General features: G+C 31.5%; 3 protein-coding genes across 4 annotated transcripts; 2 read left to right on the top strand and 1 right to left on the bottom strand.

Moving 5' to 3' along the window:
• Positions 1–5,775: 5,775 nt before the first annotated feature.
• LOC119605061 lies at positions 5,776–6,970 on the top strand. Its single transcript, XM_037958009.1, has 3 exons — positions 5,776–6,116; positions 6,173–6,542; positions 6,600–6,970. Exons 1-3 carry the CDS (start codon positions 5,818–5,820, stop codon positions 6,852–6,854), a joined length of 924 nt encoding a protein of 307 aa, XP_037813937.1. The 5' UTR covers positions 5,776–5,817; the 3' UTR covers positions 6,855–6,970.
• A 1,553-nt stretch (positions 6,971–8,523) lies between these two features.
• LOC119605052 (glutathione S-transferase theta-1) lies at positions 8,524–9,746 on the top strand. The gene is made up of 4 exons (XM_037958001.1): positions 8,524–8,780; positions 8,840–8,942; positions 9,024–9,343; positions 9,411–9,746. The coding sequence occupies exons 1-4, from the start codon at positions 8,663–8,665 to the stop codon at positions 9,536–9,538; spliced, it is 669 nt and encodes a 222-aa protein (XP_037813929.1). The 5' UTR covers positions 8,524–8,662; the 3' UTR covers positions 9,539–9,746.
• Positions 9,747–11,046: 1,300 nt separating this feature from the next.
• Positions 11,047–16,410, bottom strand: LOC119605051 (alpha-tocopherol transfer protein-like). Of its 2 annotated transcripts, none has more exons than XM_037957998.1 (4): positions 16,205–16,410; positions 12,048–12,353; positions 11,467–11,839; positions 11,047–11,402 (listed from the first exon to the last, which is right to left on the bottom strand). In XM_037957998.1, exons 2-4 carry the CDS (start codon positions 12,344–12,346, stop codon positions 11,148–11,150), a joined length of 927 nt encoding a protein of 308 aa, XP_037813926.1. In that variant the 5' UTR covers positions 12,347–12,353; positions 16,205–16,410; the 3' UTR covers positions 11,047–11,147. The 2 variants fall into 2 exon arrangements, with proteins under 2 accessions (XP_037813926.1, XP_037813927.1); XM_037957999.1 differs by having other exon boundaries at positions 16,269–16,410.
• Positions 16,411–17,744: the final 1,334 nt, after the last annotated feature.

The raw sequence follows: 17,744 nt of genomic DNA, 5'->3' as shown, positions 1-17,744 counted from the left end.
CTAGAACAGAACAGAACTAGAACAGAACTAGAACAGAACTAGAACAGAACTAGAACAGAACTAGAACAGAACTAGAACAGAACTAGAACAGAACTAGAACAGAACTAGAACAGAACTAGAACTAGAACAGAACTAGAACAGAACTAGAACAGAACTAGAACAGAACTAGAACAGAACTAGAACAGAACTAGAACAGAACTAGAACAGAACTAGAACAGAACTAGAACAGAACTAGAACAGAACTAGAACAGAACTAGAACAAACTAGAACAGAACTAGAACAGAACTAGAACAAAACTAGAACAGAACTAGAACAGAACTAGACAGAACTAGAACAGAACTAGAACAGAACTAGAACAGAACTAGAACAGAACTAGAACAGAACTAGAACAGAACTAGAACAGAACTAGAACAGAGCTAGAACAGAACTAGAACAGAACTAGAACAGAACTAGAACAGAACTAGAACAGAACTAGAACAGAACTAGAACAGAACTAGAACAGAACTAGAACAGAACTAGAACAGAACTAGAACAGAACTAGAACAGAACTAGAACAGAACTAGAACAGAACTAGAACAGAACTAGAACAGAACTAGAACAGAACTAGAACAGAACTAGAACAGAACTAGAACAGAACTAGAACAGAACTAGAACAGAACTAGAACAGAACTAGAACAGAACTAGAACAGAACTAGAACAGAACTAGAACTAAACTAGATGAGAACTAGAACAGAAACAGACAAAGACGGATATCAATATAGAAATTATATTAATAAAATTGGAATAATCACTTGATTCTAAATAAGTACTACATCTGTAACAGGACACAACTAACAAGTAGTACTTCGAGTTAAACTTATCTTTAGCGGATTTCCAGATAACAATGTTGAGTATTAAGTATTATAGAGAGATAAAATAAAGTTTTGTTACAAAAATTGGTTGAACTTGAAAATAATAAAGTGTGTTTCTGTAAAAAAGTGTGTCATTGATAACTAAGTACATTTCCCACCGATTTACAGGGTAATTGACCTCTTAATCTCTAACTATAAACAGATAATAAACCCCTATAATTTTGTCCATTTTAGACAAGGTTTTTCTTAATAAACTTGCTTGCTTTGAAAAACCTTTTGAACTCCACTGTTTATGTAAAAAATTTGTTGCTCGTGACAGCTGTGTTTTATACACTGTTTTACATTTATCTTGTAAAAAGGTTATGACCCGCACTTAGGAACTACAAAACAAGTTGTCTCTAACACTCGTGCCACTCCTCTATATAAATCTCTTCAACGAGATTCTAATAAAACTTTTAAAACAGAGCAACAACAATTTTATATAAATGAATGTAGTTGCTGTAGTCGTATTATCATTATTATGTAGTTATAACCATTTGTTAAATTATGATGTGGATGGATTCCAAGGTTTCTTGCTGTTGCTGTGCTTAAGAGGAGGAAAATACAATAAATAATTTCTATATGCACAAACTAAAGTTTAGAAAAAGAAACCAACCACACAGAAAGTGAGTTCATTAAAAGTACATTCGTTTAAACTCTCGCATAATTTTCATTTTTAAATGCAATAGAAAGAATAAAATACTTGAATTCTTGATTATAAATGATTAAAAACGTTTTATATGGACTATATATACAAAGTGAACTCAACAACAACAACAATAACTAAGTAGAAACCAAATTAACCTTGTGAACTAATAGGAGAATAAATTGATGATGGCGGATAAAATGGAACTAATTGGAAATTAAATATTTATTAAAAGTTTACTTGAACTAATAACAGAAAAAATACAGACATTTTTTGAAAGAGATATTAATGAAAAATATGTTTAAAATTAATAAATAACTAGACCATAGACTAGAATATAGAAGATTATAGACTAGACTATAGACTAGACTATAGACGAGACTATAGACGAGACCATAGACGAGACTATAGACTAGACTATAGACTAGACTAAAGACTAGACTCTAGATTAGACTATAGACTAGACTATAGACTAGGCTATAGACAAGACTATAGACTAGACTATAGACTAGACTATAGACTATACTATAGACTAGACTATAGACTAGACTATAGACTAGACTATAGACTAGACTATAGACTAGACTATAGACTAGACTATAGACTAGACTATAGACTAGACTATAGACTAGACTATAGACTAGACTATAGACTATAGACTAGACTATAGACTAGACTATAGACTAGACTATAGACTAGACTATAGACTAGACTATAGACTAGACTAGACTAGACTATAGACTAGACTATAGACTAGACTATAGACTAGACTATAGACTAGACTATAGACTAGACTATAGACTAGACTATAGACTAGACTAAACTATAGACTAGACTATAGACTAGACTATGGACTAGACTATAGACTAGACTAGACTAGACTAGACTATAGACTGGACTATAGACTAGACTATAGACTAGACTATAGACTAGACTATAGACTATAGACTAGACTATAGACTAGACTATAGACTATAGACTAGACTATAGACTAGACTATAGACTAGACTATAGACTAGACTATAGACTAGACTATAGACTAGACTATAGACTAGACTATAGACTAGACTATAGACTAGACTATAGACTAGACTATAGACTAGACTATAGACTAGACTATAGACTAGACTATAGACTAGACTATAGACTAGACTATAGACTAGACTATAGACTAGACTATAGACTAGACTATAGACTAGACTATAGACTAGACTATAGACTAGACTATAGACTAGACTATAGACTAGACTATAGACTAGACTATAGACTAGACTATAGACTAGACTATAGACTAGACTATAGACTAGACTATAGACTAGACTATAGACTAGACTATAGACTAGACTAAACTATAGACTAGACTATGGACTAGACTATAGACTAGACTATAGACTAGACTAGACTATAGACTAGACTATAGACTAGACTATAGACTAGACTATAGACTAGACTATAGACTAGACTATAGACTAGACTATAGACTAGACTATAGACTAGACTATAGACTAGACTATAGACTAGACTATAGACTAGACTATAGACTAGACTATAGACTAGACTATAGACTAGACTATAGACTAGACTATAGACTAGACTATATACTAGACTATAGACTAGACTATAGACTAGACTATAGACTAGACTATAGACTAGACTATAGACTAGACTATAGACTAGACTATAGACTAGACTATAGACTAGACTATAGACTAGACTATAGACTAGACTATAGACTAGACTATAGACTAGACTATAGACTAGACTATAGACTAGACTATAGACTAGACTATAGACTAGACTATAGACTAGACTATAGACTAGACTATAGACTAGACTATAGACTAGACTATAGACTAGACTATAGACTAGACTATAGACTAGACTATAGACTAGACTATAGACTAGACTATAGACTAGACTATAGACTAGACTATAGACTAGACTATAGACTAGACTATAGACTAGACTATAGACTAGACTATAGACTAGACTATAGACTAGACTATAGACGAACTATAGACTAGACTATAGACTAGACTATAGACTAGACTATAGACTAGACTATAGACTAGACTATAGACTAGACTATAGACTAGACTATAGACTAGACTATAGACTAGATTATAGACTAGACTATAGACTAGACTATAGACTAGACTATAGACTAGATATAGACTAGACTATAGACTAGACTATAGACTAGACTATAGACTAGACTATAGACTAGACTATAGACTAGACTATAGACTAGACTATAGACTAGACTATAGACTAGACTATAGACTAGACTATAGACTAGACTATAGACTAGACTATAGACTAGACTATAGACTAGACTATAGACTAGACTATAGACTAGACTATAGACTAGACTATAGACTAGACTATAGACTAGACTATAGACTAGACTATAGACTAGACTATAGACTAGACTATAGACTAGACTATAGACTAGACTATAGACTAGACTATAGACTAGACTATAGACTAGACTATAGACTAGACTATAGACAGACTATAGACTAGACTATAGACTAGACTATAGACTAGACTATAGACTAGACTATAGACTAGACTATAGACTAGACTATAGACTAGACTATAGACTAGACTATAGACTAGACTATAGACTAGACTATAGACTAGACTAGATAGACTAGACTATGACTAGATATAGACTAGACTATAGACTAGACTATAGACTAGACTATAGACTAGACTATAGACTAGACTATAGACTAGACTATAGACTAGACTATAGACTAGACTATAGACTAGACTATAGACTAGACTATAGACTAGACTATAGACTAGACTATAGACTAGACTATAGACTAGACTATAGACTAGACTATAGACTAGACTATAGACTAGACTATAGACTAGACTATAGACTAGACTATAGACTAGACTATAGACTAGACTATAGACTAGACTATAGACTAGACTATAGACTAGACTATAGACTAGACTATAGACTAGACTATGGACTAGACTATAGACTAGACTATAGACTAGACTATAGACTAGACTATAGACTAGACTATAGACTAGACTATAGACTAGACTATAGACTAGACTATAGACTAGACTATAGACTAGACTATAGACTAGACTATAGACTAGACTATAGACTAGACTATAGACTAGACTATAGACTAGACTATAGACTAGACTATAGACTAGACTATAGACTAGACTATAGACTAGACTATAGACTAGACTATAGACTAGACTATAGACTAGACTATAGACTAGACTATAGACTAGACTATAGACTAGACTATAGACTAGACTATAGACTAGACTATAGACTAGACTATAGACTAGACTATAGACTAGACTATAGACTAGACTATAGACTAGACTATAGACTAGACTATAGACTAGACTATAGACTAGACTATAGACTAGACTATAGACTAGACTATAGACTAGACTATAGACTAGACTATAGACTAGACTATAGACTAGACTATAGACTAGACTATAGACAAGACTATAGACTAGACTATAGACTAGACTATAGACTAGACTATAGACAAGACTATAGACTAGACTATAGACTAGACTATAGACTAGACTATAGACTAGACTATAGACTAGACTATAGACTATAGACTAGACTATAGACTAGACTATAGACTAGACTATAGACTAGACTATAGACTAGACTATAGACTAGACTATAGACTAGACTAAAATATAAATTTTAAGTATTTTTAAACTGTCATTATATGCAATTGATAAAAATTAAATAATTTGTTAACATAGGTCGTTTAAACTTTACATTCCAAAAATTTATATTTTCGGAATTATAAAAACATGATGAAACTTATCATAAATATAATGACAATGTTTTCATTTTTGCCGTTTAATGTTTTAATCGGCATAAACAAAATGTTCAAACAAAAAATTGATTTACTATAACTAAAGATAAAAAGTGTTTAATGCAAAATAATAACTCTAGTCATATTAACATTTGTAGGCAGGGAACCTAGGAATTCTAAACGATTTTTGACAACACAAACATATGATAGAAATAAAAAATATTTCTCATACTATATTGCAATTGTTGTTAAACGATATTGATTATCAGACAGCGACAATATCTTATCAATAACAAAAAAGTAGTAGAAGTATACACAGAAATATTTATATATGTACATACAAACCTAAATACTACTTGCATATTTTACGCTTTGACCGTCTAAATTACCTTTAAATTGTAACAGTTTCGATTTAGATGTTTAACTATAAACACAAACATTTCTTTTAAAAATGTCACAATTAAGACCCTTGAACAAGGATCTAGAGGAAATTGCCTATAGGGATTTAAATGAAATTAAAACCCGCATACCCCAAGATTTGCAGTCATTACGTGCTTGGCTGGAAAAACAACCCCATTTGAAGTCTAGAACTGATGATCAGTTTTTAATAGCATTTTTACGTTTCTGTAAATATAGTTTAGAAAGTGCTAAACAACGTATAGATTATTTTTATACCTATAAAACAACGGCAAAAGATTTACTTAAATCAAGAAGTATAGATGAGAAAATTTTGGATATAGCACAATCGGAGTAAGTTTAATATAGAAATTATGTAAACAAAATTTAAATGGATTTCCTTTTTAAAGCATACTTTACACCTTACCCAAGCCGGCCGGAGGACCTGGTGGCCCTCGTATACATGTTACGGTTATGGCCAATATAAATCCTTCCCTACACTCAGTGGCCGATATATTTCGTTATCATGTAATGCGCAGTGAAATCGAAATTAATACCGATGACAATTGGAATATAACGGGTGTTATTGAGATAGTAGATTTTTCCAAAATACCTTTTGCCTTTTTAAAGCAATTTGAATTGAGTTTGTTTAAACAAATGTCTGCCATTTTAGAACATGGTATACCCACCAATTTAAGGGGCACTCATATAGTGAATGCCTCCAAAGAAGTACAAATAATTATGGGTTTAATAAGGAATGTAATGAAACAAAAGGATTTGGTAGGTTAACTTCTGCTAAGAATTATCATTATTTAACTTTATTTATTGGTTTTAAAGCTACATGTTCATCCAAATTTGGACTCCTTACAACAAGCCATAGGTAAAGAATATTTACCTGTGGAATATGGTGGTTCTAATGGTACTCTCAAGGAGGCAGCTGAGAATTACGAAAAACTTTTACTGAGTTTTAAGAGTTATTTTGATGAAGATGATCGTTATGGTGTGGAGGAAAAGTTGCGCCAGGGTGAAAATGTTTGCGTATTATTTGGTGATAGTGCTTGTGGTTCATTTCGTAAATTAGATATAGATTAAAGGTGTTTCGAAATACAAATGTTTAATATGTTTCTATTTAGTATTTTTTATCTTTTATTATAGTTTTATTGTCTGTAGATGTTTATAAAAATAAAATTTTATTATGTCAATAAAATCGTGCATATAATTTCTGACAGTGTTTATTAAAAGAGATTTAATAGAAAAGTTTCTCTATGTGTTGCATTCTCTTCAGCTGAAAAAGCTTGTTTCTTAATACGAAAGCTTTTTTAACTTTGTTGAAAAAAGCCGGCATATACACATGCCAGATGATTTTATATTATTCCTATTAGGGGAAAAATGTTCAGCTGCTTGAGAGCTAGGGAATACACATTTAGTATCGGAAGCCCTTTATGACTTGTAAATGAAGAAGATCGCTTTGTTATAACACCGCAGTACTTAGTTATAATCGCTTAGATGTTCATTAAATGTCTATTATCTCTGTCCAGTAACAAGACCTTTACCAAATTCCAGGAGTTTCTTTTTGATGACTCTAGTAATGGGATTTTTCTTGGAGGGTTTTCTAGCTCTCAGTAGATTTTCTATAGAAAATTTGTTGCTGTCAATAGATTTTTTATAGAAAATATTTTGCACAATAGATTTTCTTTTAGAAAAGTTTTGTTCTTAATTCATTTTCTATAGACAAGTTTTGCTCTCAATAGATTTTCTATATAAAAGTTTTGCTCTTAATTGATTTTCTACAGAAAAGTTTTGCTCTCAATAGATTTTCTATGGAAAAATTTCGCTCTCAATACATTTTCTATAGAAAAGTTTCGCTCTCAATAGTTTTTCTACAATTTTTGCTTTCAATAGATTTTCTATAAACAATTTTTACTCTCTATAGATTTTCTATAGAAAAGTTTCGCTTTCAATAGATTTACTATGGAATTTTCTATAGAAAAGTTTTGCTCTCAATAGATTTACTATAGAAAAATTTCGCTCTCAATACATTTTCTATAGAAAAGTTTCGCTCTCAATAGTTTTTCTACAATTTTTGCTTTCAATAGATTTTCTATAAAAAGTTTTTACTCTCTATAGATTTTCTATAGAAAAGTTTTGCTCTTAATTGATTTTCTATATAAAAATTTTGTTCTCAATAGATTTTCTATAGAAAAATTTCGCTCTCAATACATTTTCTATAGAAAAGTTTCGCTCTCAATAGTTTTTCTACAATTTTTGCTTTCAATAGATTTTCTATAAAAAGTTTTTACTCTCTATAGATTTTCTATAGAAAAGTTTTGCTCTCAATATATTTACTATGGAAAAATTTTCCTCCCAATAGATTTTATATAGAAAAGTTTTGCTCTCAATAGATTTTCTATAGAAAAGTTTCGCTCTCCATAGATTTGCTATAGAAAAGTTTCGCTCTCAATAGGTTTTCTACAAATTTTGCTCTCAATAGTTTTTCTATAGAAAATATTTGCTCTTAATAGATTTTCTTTAAAAAAAAATTTTACTCTCAATAGATTTTCTATAGAAAATATTTGCTCTTATAGATTTTCTATAGAAAATTTTTGTTTCCAACTGATTTTCCGAATTTATTTCAAAATATTTTTCTGTAGATCTGGTAGCCCCTTTATACTTGCCGTTTACTAAACATTCCAAAAATACAACAAAAACAATCTTAAAAGAGACAAACAAAGTAATCTAGCTCTATTTATTAAGAGGGGGAAAAGAAAGAGATTGGGGTAGACATCATCATAAACAACAAGAAGAAAAAAGCTACAACTGAACTTTAGACTAGTCGATCAACTAAGTGGGAGCTGTTGGTTTAAGATTTGTGCAAAATAAATTGTAATATTTAGTAAAAAATGTCGAAATTGGTTAAATATTATTTTGATTTAATGTCCCAACCCTCCCGGGCTCTATGGATAGCCTTGAAAATGGGTAATACACCATTTGAAGAGTGTCCAGTGGCCTTAAGAAAAAGTGAGTTCATTAACTTAATAATAAAATAGCAAATAAAGTAAACAACTTTATTTCATTAGGAGAACAACTTACGGAGGAATATAAAAAAGTTAATCGTTTCCAAAAGGTACCAGCTTTAGTAGATGGTGATTTTCATCTCTCAGAATCGGTGGCTATGATCAGGTACATATTTGTTTAACCTAAATGAGTTTTATTAATAGTTTGTTTTTATTAAATTTTTGGGGCAAATTTCATTTTCTAAAGATATTTAGCCGATAAAGGTTTATTTAGCCCTGAACTCTATCCCAAAGATTTGCAAAATCGTGCCCGAGTTGATGAGTTTTTGGAATGGCAGCATTTGACATTACGTGCCGGCTGTGGTACGTATTTTATGCGCTGTTGGCTTTTGCCCATGAATGGTTTGGCTCATATGCCTTCTCAGGAGGGTATATATAAGTTGATTAAAGAAATGGAAAACAATATAAAATTGGTAGAGAAAATCTGGTTAAAGGATGCCGATTTTGTAAGTGGTAAAAAGTTAACTGTGGCCGATTTGATGGGGGCCTGTGAAATTGAGCAAACTAGTAAGTAGTAAAAAGCTTTTAACTTAGTATTGGACGATATAATTCTGAAATAAAATTTTAATTGCAGAGCTTTGCAAATATGATGTTACGAAAAAGTTCCCCAGAATTTCAGATTGGTTGGCTAGGGTGCGTGAGGAAACGAATCCCCACTACGATGAAGCTCACAAGTTTATTAACAAAAAGTCGGGCTTGTAAATATTTACATAGTAGCCTTTTTAATGGGCTATATATTATTTTAAAGACTTAAATATTTGTTAAACAAATTCTATTTTAAAACAACAATGCATTTCTTAATTTTTAATTTAATTTTGTTGTATATTTTTTGTTTTTTCAAAAAAAAAAAAAAAAAAAAAATATTTGTTTGAAAATTTTAATTTTTAATAAAAAATATGTTAAATTTTCCTAAAATATATTAATTTAGTGTACACTAAGAGAAAAAGTTTACTTAAGTTTGAAAATTTCAAAACTTAAGCGTAACTTCTGTCGTAATACATCGCTGGGCTCAACAGAGAAGCGAAGACGGAAATCCGTCCTTTCACAAGAAAGACAACATTTTCTAGGATATGATCTACAAGGCACATCAGTGCTGGGCGATATGTAGGAGAACTATAGGCATGAAATGGGATCTTAACCCTACCATGACAAATTGGCTTTATAAAAGTGTAATTACACCAATTCTACCTTATGCTTCAATAATCTGGTTTGGGAGACAAAGTGGAACTGGGGTTCTATATTGAAGACCCAGAAACAGAAATATATCACCATTTACCTAATCATAACACAAGCTTCCAGGAAGAAGTCCGAGCAATAACGGAATGTGTAAATTGGATCAGAATGAATATGGCGCCTACAGGGGTTAATATATTTACCGACAGCGGTAAATTGGATTGTAAGAAATCTATAACTGAATACTCTTCCAGAGGTAAGGTTTACATCATATGGATACCACGCAAATCGGGAGTAATAAGTAACGAAAGGACGAATGTAATAGCTTTAAAGGGAAGGGAGCTTGAGGTAGTTAACCTGACTAACGCAAAACCATTCGACGCAACAAAAGCTGAATTAAAAATATGGGTAAGAGAATCCCATAAGGCATCTTGGAAATAAAACGGTGGTTAGAACCACAAAGATCCTAATGGGTGACGAAAAATCTCCTTAAAATGAGCAAGTCCGAGGTTAGTATGATGGTACGTATTCTGAGTGAACACACAGGATTACGAGAACTTCTATATTAAATAGGACGTGCGGATTCAGACGAATATTGGCAACGGATTGTTTGCAATAGTGAACTTACCACGTTTGTTAACATTTAGACAACGTATGTGTAAAAAATTTAGATTTCGACAACGAATTGTTGCAATGTTGACAACGTTGCGACATAGTGTTGTCGTACGTATGTATATACTTTGACAACGGTTGTTATTGAAAAATTACAAACTCTTTGGTGCCAATTTGGTACCAAGCGTGTATATTTCTTTTCCCTCTGTGTTCGAATTCGACTCGTTCACATACTCTTAATACTAAACAGCTGATTGTACTTTAGAAGTTATTAAAGATTACTTTTCATTCCTCTGAAGACTGCCTTATTATACTGCCAATCTTCTAAAAGCTTACATTATCATAGAGATTTAAAATAGGGAGCCTCTTATAGAATTTCATTCCGATATTATTTTTCATTAAAAGTTAAAAAAAAACTATTTTTGGTTTCTCTAAATTTATTATTTTAATTAAAAATCTTTGTATATTTTGTCATTTTGTTAAAAAAAATCATTTCACTTCCAACATTAGGAATTACTTGTACAATTTAATCAATGTCTAATTTTCTAAAAGAACCCTCAATGCCAAACAATGATTCCGAATTGACAGGTCGACCAGGTCTTAGTTTTTCATTAGTACAATATTGAACCTCTTCATCAAAATAGGATTTGTATTCCAAAAGTTTCTTTTCCCAGGTATTGATAACATCCTGAACAGTACCATTACTGCCGCCATATTCTGCAGGCAAACAATCTTGAGGTATATAATCGTATAAAGATTCATATTTGGAGTGAATATGGAACTGGAAAAGTTTAAAACATAAATTGTTAAATATTGTTTTAACTATAGTTAAAGATAAAACTTACTCTTTGTTTTATTTTCTCACTCATTAAACTTTTAGCTATGGAGAGTAATTTTTCAGTGCCCGAGGGAGCATTAACAAAGTGGAAACCTTTGGGTCTGTAGGGCCAAGCTTTATCACCCAAAACAGCTAGTTTCTTCACTAGAACAGCATCAAATTGAAATATATGACCGGCTGCTACTCCCTTGAGATCTATAACTTCTAAGAAGCCCATAACCATGGCATTGTCATCTTCATGAAATTGTATTTCACCCAACATGGTGCCAACTTTAACGACTTCAGTTAAACTAAATTTATCGGTATCGTAAAGACCATAACGGGATATGTGTATGCGAGGACCATCTTCACTTAAAGGTTTGGGCAGACGCAATAAACAGCTGTTGAAAAAAAGTTAAAGAAAATTAAGTATAAATAAGAAACTTCAAGGGGACCAGTTATTTTTGTTATCTCCAGAGTTAAATTTTTTAGCATTTTAGCTTTTAGGTTATATTTTAACTAAATAACTAAATGTTACCTTTGATTCCTAATACCATTAATTATCAGATAACAATACATTTATGTATTTTCATTAGCGTTCCCACTTACCCTTGTCTCAATATAGCAATAGCTTTATCATCTACAAAACGATTTTTATATAATTCAGGCACCGCATTTCGCATGGCATAAAAGCTATCAATCTTCTGTTTAGCCTTTTCCAAACTATATTTACAGCCGCGCAAGAAGGCCACCAATAATTGATCATCTGTGCGTGCTTTTAAATGGGGCTGTTTTTGGATCCATTCACGTAATGCTTTGATATCGTCATCGATGCGTTCGGGTTTCTCGCCCAACTCCTCTTGAGCTTTTAACGCTAATTTAGCTGATAAAGGGCGGATTTTTGACATTGTTTATCTGAGAATATAGTTTTGTAAATAAAGTAAACAATTATTATTGATGATGTCTTTTAGTCGATAAAATGTTTTAAGTACTTTTATAGGCTACTGGTTTTTTCTAAACTAGAAAAAACAAGTAAGAAAGTTTAGTCGGGCGTGGCGGACCATATAATACCCTACACCAGTTATGAGTATTAAATGTGATTTATTTTTCATAATAAAGCATTTATCTTCAATATTCCCTTGTTCCGATACATTTAAGCAATTTATGGATGAAAAACTTATTTTCTGAAAGAGGCTTTATATGGGGGCTAGGGGCAAATATGGACCAAGCCCGATAAAATTTTGTGAATATATTTATATTTACATAATATTTTATTGTGCTGAATTTCATCGCGATATTTGTGTTTATAAGTTAATTTGGAACATTAAGTAATTTTCTGAAGGGGACTTTGTATGGGAGCTAGGGTCAAATGGGGCCCGATCTTTATGAAATTTGGCAGGGTCATCAAGACTTCTATAAAACTTAGTTGTGCCGTATTTTATAGATATATCTGTATATTTAACATAATTATGAGCTCAGAAGCCCTTTTCGGGGGGTTCTGTTCTATGGGGGCTAGGTGAAACAATGGACCGATTTTAACCATTTTCAATAGGCTTCGTCCTTGGGTCAAACAAAACGTGCGTGCCAAATTTCATCCAATTATCTTGAAAATTGCGACCTGTACCTTGCGCACAAGGTTTACATGGACAGCCAGCCAGCCAGACGGACGGACGGACGGACATAGCTTAATCGACTCAGAAAACGATTCTAAGCCGATTGGTATACTTTAAGGTGGGACGAATATTTTTGTATGTTATAAACATCAGCACAAATCCAATATACCCTCCCCACTAAAGTGGTGTAGGGTATAAATATTACACCCTCATTGTTCAAAAAAGTTAATGTTAAATAATTATTTATTTTACTTTTTCTCTTCAGTTTCTGAAACTGCATTGGTATAGTCGTCGTTTTCTATCTATTTATTTAACCATTCACCTGGTTGAACGGTTTTTGGCTGATTATTTTTATTATATTTATGTCAATTTGATAAGAAATTTGTCTATATGAAAAATAAACATACCTAAATAAGAATGATAAGGACTTATAATGAACCTATTATCTATTTGTTGTTACACTAAAAATTAGAAATATATGTTTAACGTGTGTATTTTGTAATCACCTATTTCATGAGTAAAAAAGGTTTGGCTGTTTCCGATATTCAAAAAGTTAATCACAATTTCAAACTGATTAACGCCCCATTTTAAGTTCAAGGGTTTCAAAATCGTACGACAGACCACTGGGAACCTAAGGTCTCACACTCTTTAACATAATTGATCTCGTTGGTCTATACCTTTAAGTTTTGGACTATTCACGTTATTAATGACATATGACAACTTTAAAAACTAGGTCTGTCGCTTTAAACGTTTTTTGATATGTCAAACAATAGATTTAAATTTAATAGATATTTCACTCAAATTCTATAGAAAATAATCTAAATTTTGATACAAACACTATAAAAGTATTAGGAATAATTTATACAAATCGGACTACAATTGATAAGACTTTGGTCTTCATTATTTTTTTCAGTGTATAATTTTTTTATTATATTTTTACCAGTCTTTTTGCTGCTTAGAAATAAGTATCTATAATATCAAAGACAACTAAATAAAAAAAATCAATATATAATAACATCGCTAATAACACCCATAAAATAATACACATAAAATATATGACGTTTACCAATTAAATTTTTTGTAGTACAGTTAAATAGGCTTCTAGAAAATTATTGCCAAAAATTTACACATAGATTTAAAAACAATTTTTCGGACAAGATTCGTAGTAACAGGAACTCACAACAGGACCAAACTTAGTCCAGTTCTAGTTCAGTTCTAGTTCAGTTCTAGTCAGTTCTAGTTCCGTTCTAGTTCAGTTTAGTCAGTTCTAGTTCAGTTTAGTTCAGTTCTAGTTCAGTTCTAGTTCAGTTCTAGTTCAGTTCTAGGTTCAGTTCTAGTTCAGTTCTAGTTCAGTTCTAGTTCAGTTCTAGTTCAGTTCTAGTTCAAGTTCTAGTTCAGTTCTAGTTCAGTTCTAGTTCAGTTCTAGTTCAGTTCTAGTTCAGTTCTAGTTCAGTTCTAGTTCAGTCTAGTTTCAGTTCTAGTTCAGTTCTAGTTCAGTTCTAGTCAGTTCTAGTTCAGTTCTAGTTCAGTTCTAGTTCAGTTCTAGTTCAGTTCTAGTTCAGTTCTAGTTCAGTTCTAGTTCAGTTCTAGTTCAGTTCTAGTTCAGTTCTAGTTCAGTTCTAGTTCAGTTCAGTTCTAGTTCAGTTCTAGTTCAGTTCTAGTTCAGTTCTAGTTCAGTTCTAGTTCAGTTCTAGTTCAGTTCTAGTTCAGTTCTAGTTCAGTTTCTAGTTCAGTTCTAGTTCAGTTCTAGTTCAGTTCTAGTTCAGTTCTAGTTCAGTTTCTAGTTCAGTTCTAGTTCAGTTCTAGTTCAGTTCTAGTTCAGTTCTAGTTCAGTTTTAGTTCAGTTCTAGTTCAGTTATAGTTCAGTTCTAGTTCAGTTCTAGTTCAGTTCTAGTTCAGTTCTAGTTCAGTTCTAGTTCAGTTCTAGTTCAGTTCTAGTTCAGTTCTAGTTCAGTTCTAGTTCAGTTCTAGTTCAGTTCTAGTTCAGTTCTAGTTCAGTTCTAGTTCAGTTCTAGTTCAGTTCTAGTTCAGTTCTAGTTCAGTTCTAGTTCAGTTCTAGTTCAGTTCTAGTTCAGTTCTAGTTCAGTTCTAGTTCTAGTTCAGTTCTAGTTCAGTTCTAGTTCAGTTCTAGTATCAGTTCTAGTTCAGTTCTAGTTCAGTTCTAGTACAGTTCTAGTTCAGTTCTAGTTCAGTTCTAGTTCAGTTCTAGTTCAGTTCTAGTTCAGTTTCTAGTTCAGTTCTAGTTCAGTTCTGTTCAGTTCTAGTTCAGTTCTAGTTCAGTTCTAGTTCAGTTCTAGTTCAGTTCTAGTTCAGTTCTAGTTCAGTTCTAGTTCAGTTCTAGTTCAGTTCTAGTTCAGTTCTAGTCAGTTCTAGTTCAGTTTCTAGGTTCAGTTCTAGTTCAGTTCTAGTTCAGTTCTAGTTCATTTCTAGTTCAGTTCTAGTTCAGTTCTAGTTCAGTTCTAGTTCAGTTCTAGTCAGTTCTAGTTCAGTTTCTAGTTCAGTTCTAGTTCAGTTCTAGTTCAGTTCTAGTTCAGTTCTAGTTCAGTTCTAGTTCAGTTCTAGTTCAGTCTACTTCAGTTCTATTTCAGTGCTAGTTTAGTTCTACTTCAGTTCTGGTCCGTCGTAGTTCAGTTCTAGTTCAGTTCTGGTCCGTCGTAGTTCTTTTCTGGTTTTATCTGCCGAGTTTTTATATTTTAGTTTTGGTTTAAAATTGTTCAACATGTTGCAACATATCTGTGGAAACTTTGATTAAAATAGACCAACTTTAATGATCTATAAATATTTAATTTGAATCAAAATCGCTGAAGTCCAATTCAAATTTTAAATTCTTATATTAATTTTATTTTCACACTTTATCAAAAAAATTAGTTGAAAACGTGGTAGCCACTTATCATTTAATATGGATTATAATCAAGGTGATTTTCAATTAATTTTCACTTAACTTTCAAGTAAACTATAGTTCAAGATAGTACACCAAAAAAAAAAACTAAAAGTTGTAATCTAATATTTAAGAAATTTATTCAAAGGTCTTCAAAAGTTAAAGTTCTTTAATAAAATTTTATGATCTTTATAAAATAAATGAGTCACTTTTATTACTATATATTTAACAGGTATTAATTACTTAAATTACAATTTAAAAGTTAATTTGCGTACTTTTTTATTTGTTATATATGTAATTTAATTATTAAATATACTTTTTTTAATTTCTTGTTATTACGTTTAAATATTAGATATTTTTGGTTGTTATATTTTTTATATTATTTTATTGTTTTAATATTTTAATTAACGTTAAAAAATGTACAACAAACACCTCGCTTAGCAGGTGCACAACTGACTATTGAGTGGGTAAGATGTTTGACTAAAAGTTCCTAAATCAAATTCGGCACATTCGGCACCTTACTCATTTACTCACAATCTAGTTTAACGTATATACATTTCAATTCCTCAGTCAGTCACTGAGTCAGTCGTACACTTTCATATATAATAACTGCGTTTGTATATATGACTATAACGTACTTACAATTTAGTTTATTATCTTTGTTCTTTTTATAGCAACCACCAAAAATAGGGGCAGTATGTATTGATTTTGTCCTTCCGTTTGTAACATATCGGATTGTCGGTCGTAGATCCAATATTTTTAAATACGTGAAATATTACAAAACGATCTACCATTGTCCGTCCGTTAGTCGATAGTCTAGACACTAGACTATAGTCTGGTCTACAGTCTAGTTTATAGTCTAGTCTATAGTCTAGTAAATAATCTAGTCTATAGCCTATAGTCTTGCCTACCGTCTAGTCTATAGTCTTGTATATAGTCTAGTCTATAGACTTGTCTATGGTCTAGTCTATAATCTACTATATAGTCTTGTCTGAAATCTAGCCAAGCTGTTGCATGTTTTGCTGCAGGGTATAACATATTTCTTACTGCCGCCAAAAACTGTCTATTTGTTCGTTACTTTTATTATTATTTTTTATATTTATGTATAAAACTATCATAACAATTACTTGTTTTTTGTTGCACTTATAGTTTAACAAATTTATAACATTTGTTATATAGTATTAGAAATATGTACATATGTACGAGTAAGTATTACGTCTGAAGAATATAAAGATAACACTTTAACTAACAATCATTTTTTGAGTTTAAAAATTTTGATTAGCTAGCCCTGCCATATCGGGAGATTAGAAGTTTGATTCATAAAACTATAAATATGTAGCTGCAAATTGCATTTGTCTAAGTTTCAATAAAAATTCAAAACATTTATCGCCTAGAGCTCCGTATAGACTTATTGATTAGATAATATTTTTAGGGGGATTTTATTTGTTGTAGTTGCCACAAATTTAAATTTCTGGAGAACTGGATGTACGGCAATCTACTATTTTACTAGTGAAATTTGTAAAAATTCTTAAATAGATAACAATTTTACTATTGTCATAACTTAATTCAGATTTTAGCAATAATATTTTTACTTTTGTTGAATCAGTTAGTGACGTTTGTTTAACAAAATTAAGTTTTAAATTATATTTGTTTAACCGCTGTTATGAAAGAATGTTGCCATATTTTTGAAACTAGCGTTAAGAAGTTGGGTAACTTTGTATGTAATGTTGCTCACTGGGGGAAGAAAAGAGGCAATTTTAAAAGTACTTCAGTTCTAGTTAAATTAGAACGGAACTGAACTAGAACTGAACTAGA

This window comes from Lucilia sericata, unplaced genomic scaffold (assembly GCF_015586225.1).
Source record: "Lucilia sericata isolate MDLA Ls3-8-SP2 unplaced genomic scaffold, ASM1558622v1 Contig000455F_arrow, whole genome shotgun sequence".
Taxonomy (NCBI): domain Eukaryota; kingdom Metazoa; phylum Arthropoda; class Insecta; order Diptera; family Calliphoridae; genus Lucilia; species Lucilia sericata.
The sequence above is the reverse complement of the archived record's forward strand: the minus strand, read 5'-3'. Positions and strand labels throughout refer to the sequence as shown.

What these genes read in the sequence shown, in the direction of transcription:
- LOC119605061 (XM_037958009.1), top strand. Translation starts at nt 5,818, where the DNA reads ATGTCACAATTAAGACCCTTGAACAAGGATCTAGAGGAAATTGCCTAT. An exon ending in TTGGATATAGCACAATCGGA is followed by an intron (nt 6,117 to 6,172) that starts GTAAGTTTAATA and finishes TCCTTTTTAAAG; the next exon opens with CATACTTTACACCTTACCCA. An exon ending in TAATGAAACAAAAGGATTTG is followed by an intron (nt 6,543 to 6,599) that starts GTAGGTTAACTT and finishes TTGGTTTTAAAG; the next exon opens with CTACATGTTCATCCAAATTT.
- LOC119605052 (XM_037958001.1), top strand. Translation starts at nt 8,663, where the DNA reads ATGTCGAAATTGGTTAAATATTATTTTGATTTAATGTCCCAACCCTCC. An exon ending in TCCAGTGGCCTTAAGAAAAA is followed by an intron (nt 8,781 to 8,839) that starts GTGAGTTCATTA and finishes TTATTTCATTAG; the next exon opens with GAGAACAACTTACGGAGGAA. An exon ending in CTGTGAAATTGAGCAAACTA is followed by an intron (nt 9,344 to 9,410) that starts GTAAGTAGTAAA and finishes TTTTAATTGCAG; the next exon opens with AGCTTTGCAAATATGATGTT.
- LOC119605051 (XM_037957998.1), bottom strand. Translation starts at nt 12,346, where the DNA reads ATGTCAAAAATCCGCCCTTTATCAGCTAAATTAGCGTTAAAAGCTCAA. An exon ending in ATTGCTATATTGAGACAAGG is followed by an intron (nt 11,840 to 12,047) that starts GTAAGTGGGAAC and finishes TTTTTTCAACAG; the next exon opens with CTGTTTATTGCGTCTGCCCA. An exon ending in GTGAGAAAATAAAACAAAGA is followed by an intron (nt 11,403 to 11,466) that starts GTAAGTTTTATC and finishes AAACTTTTCCAG; the next exon opens with TTCCATATTCACTCCAAATA.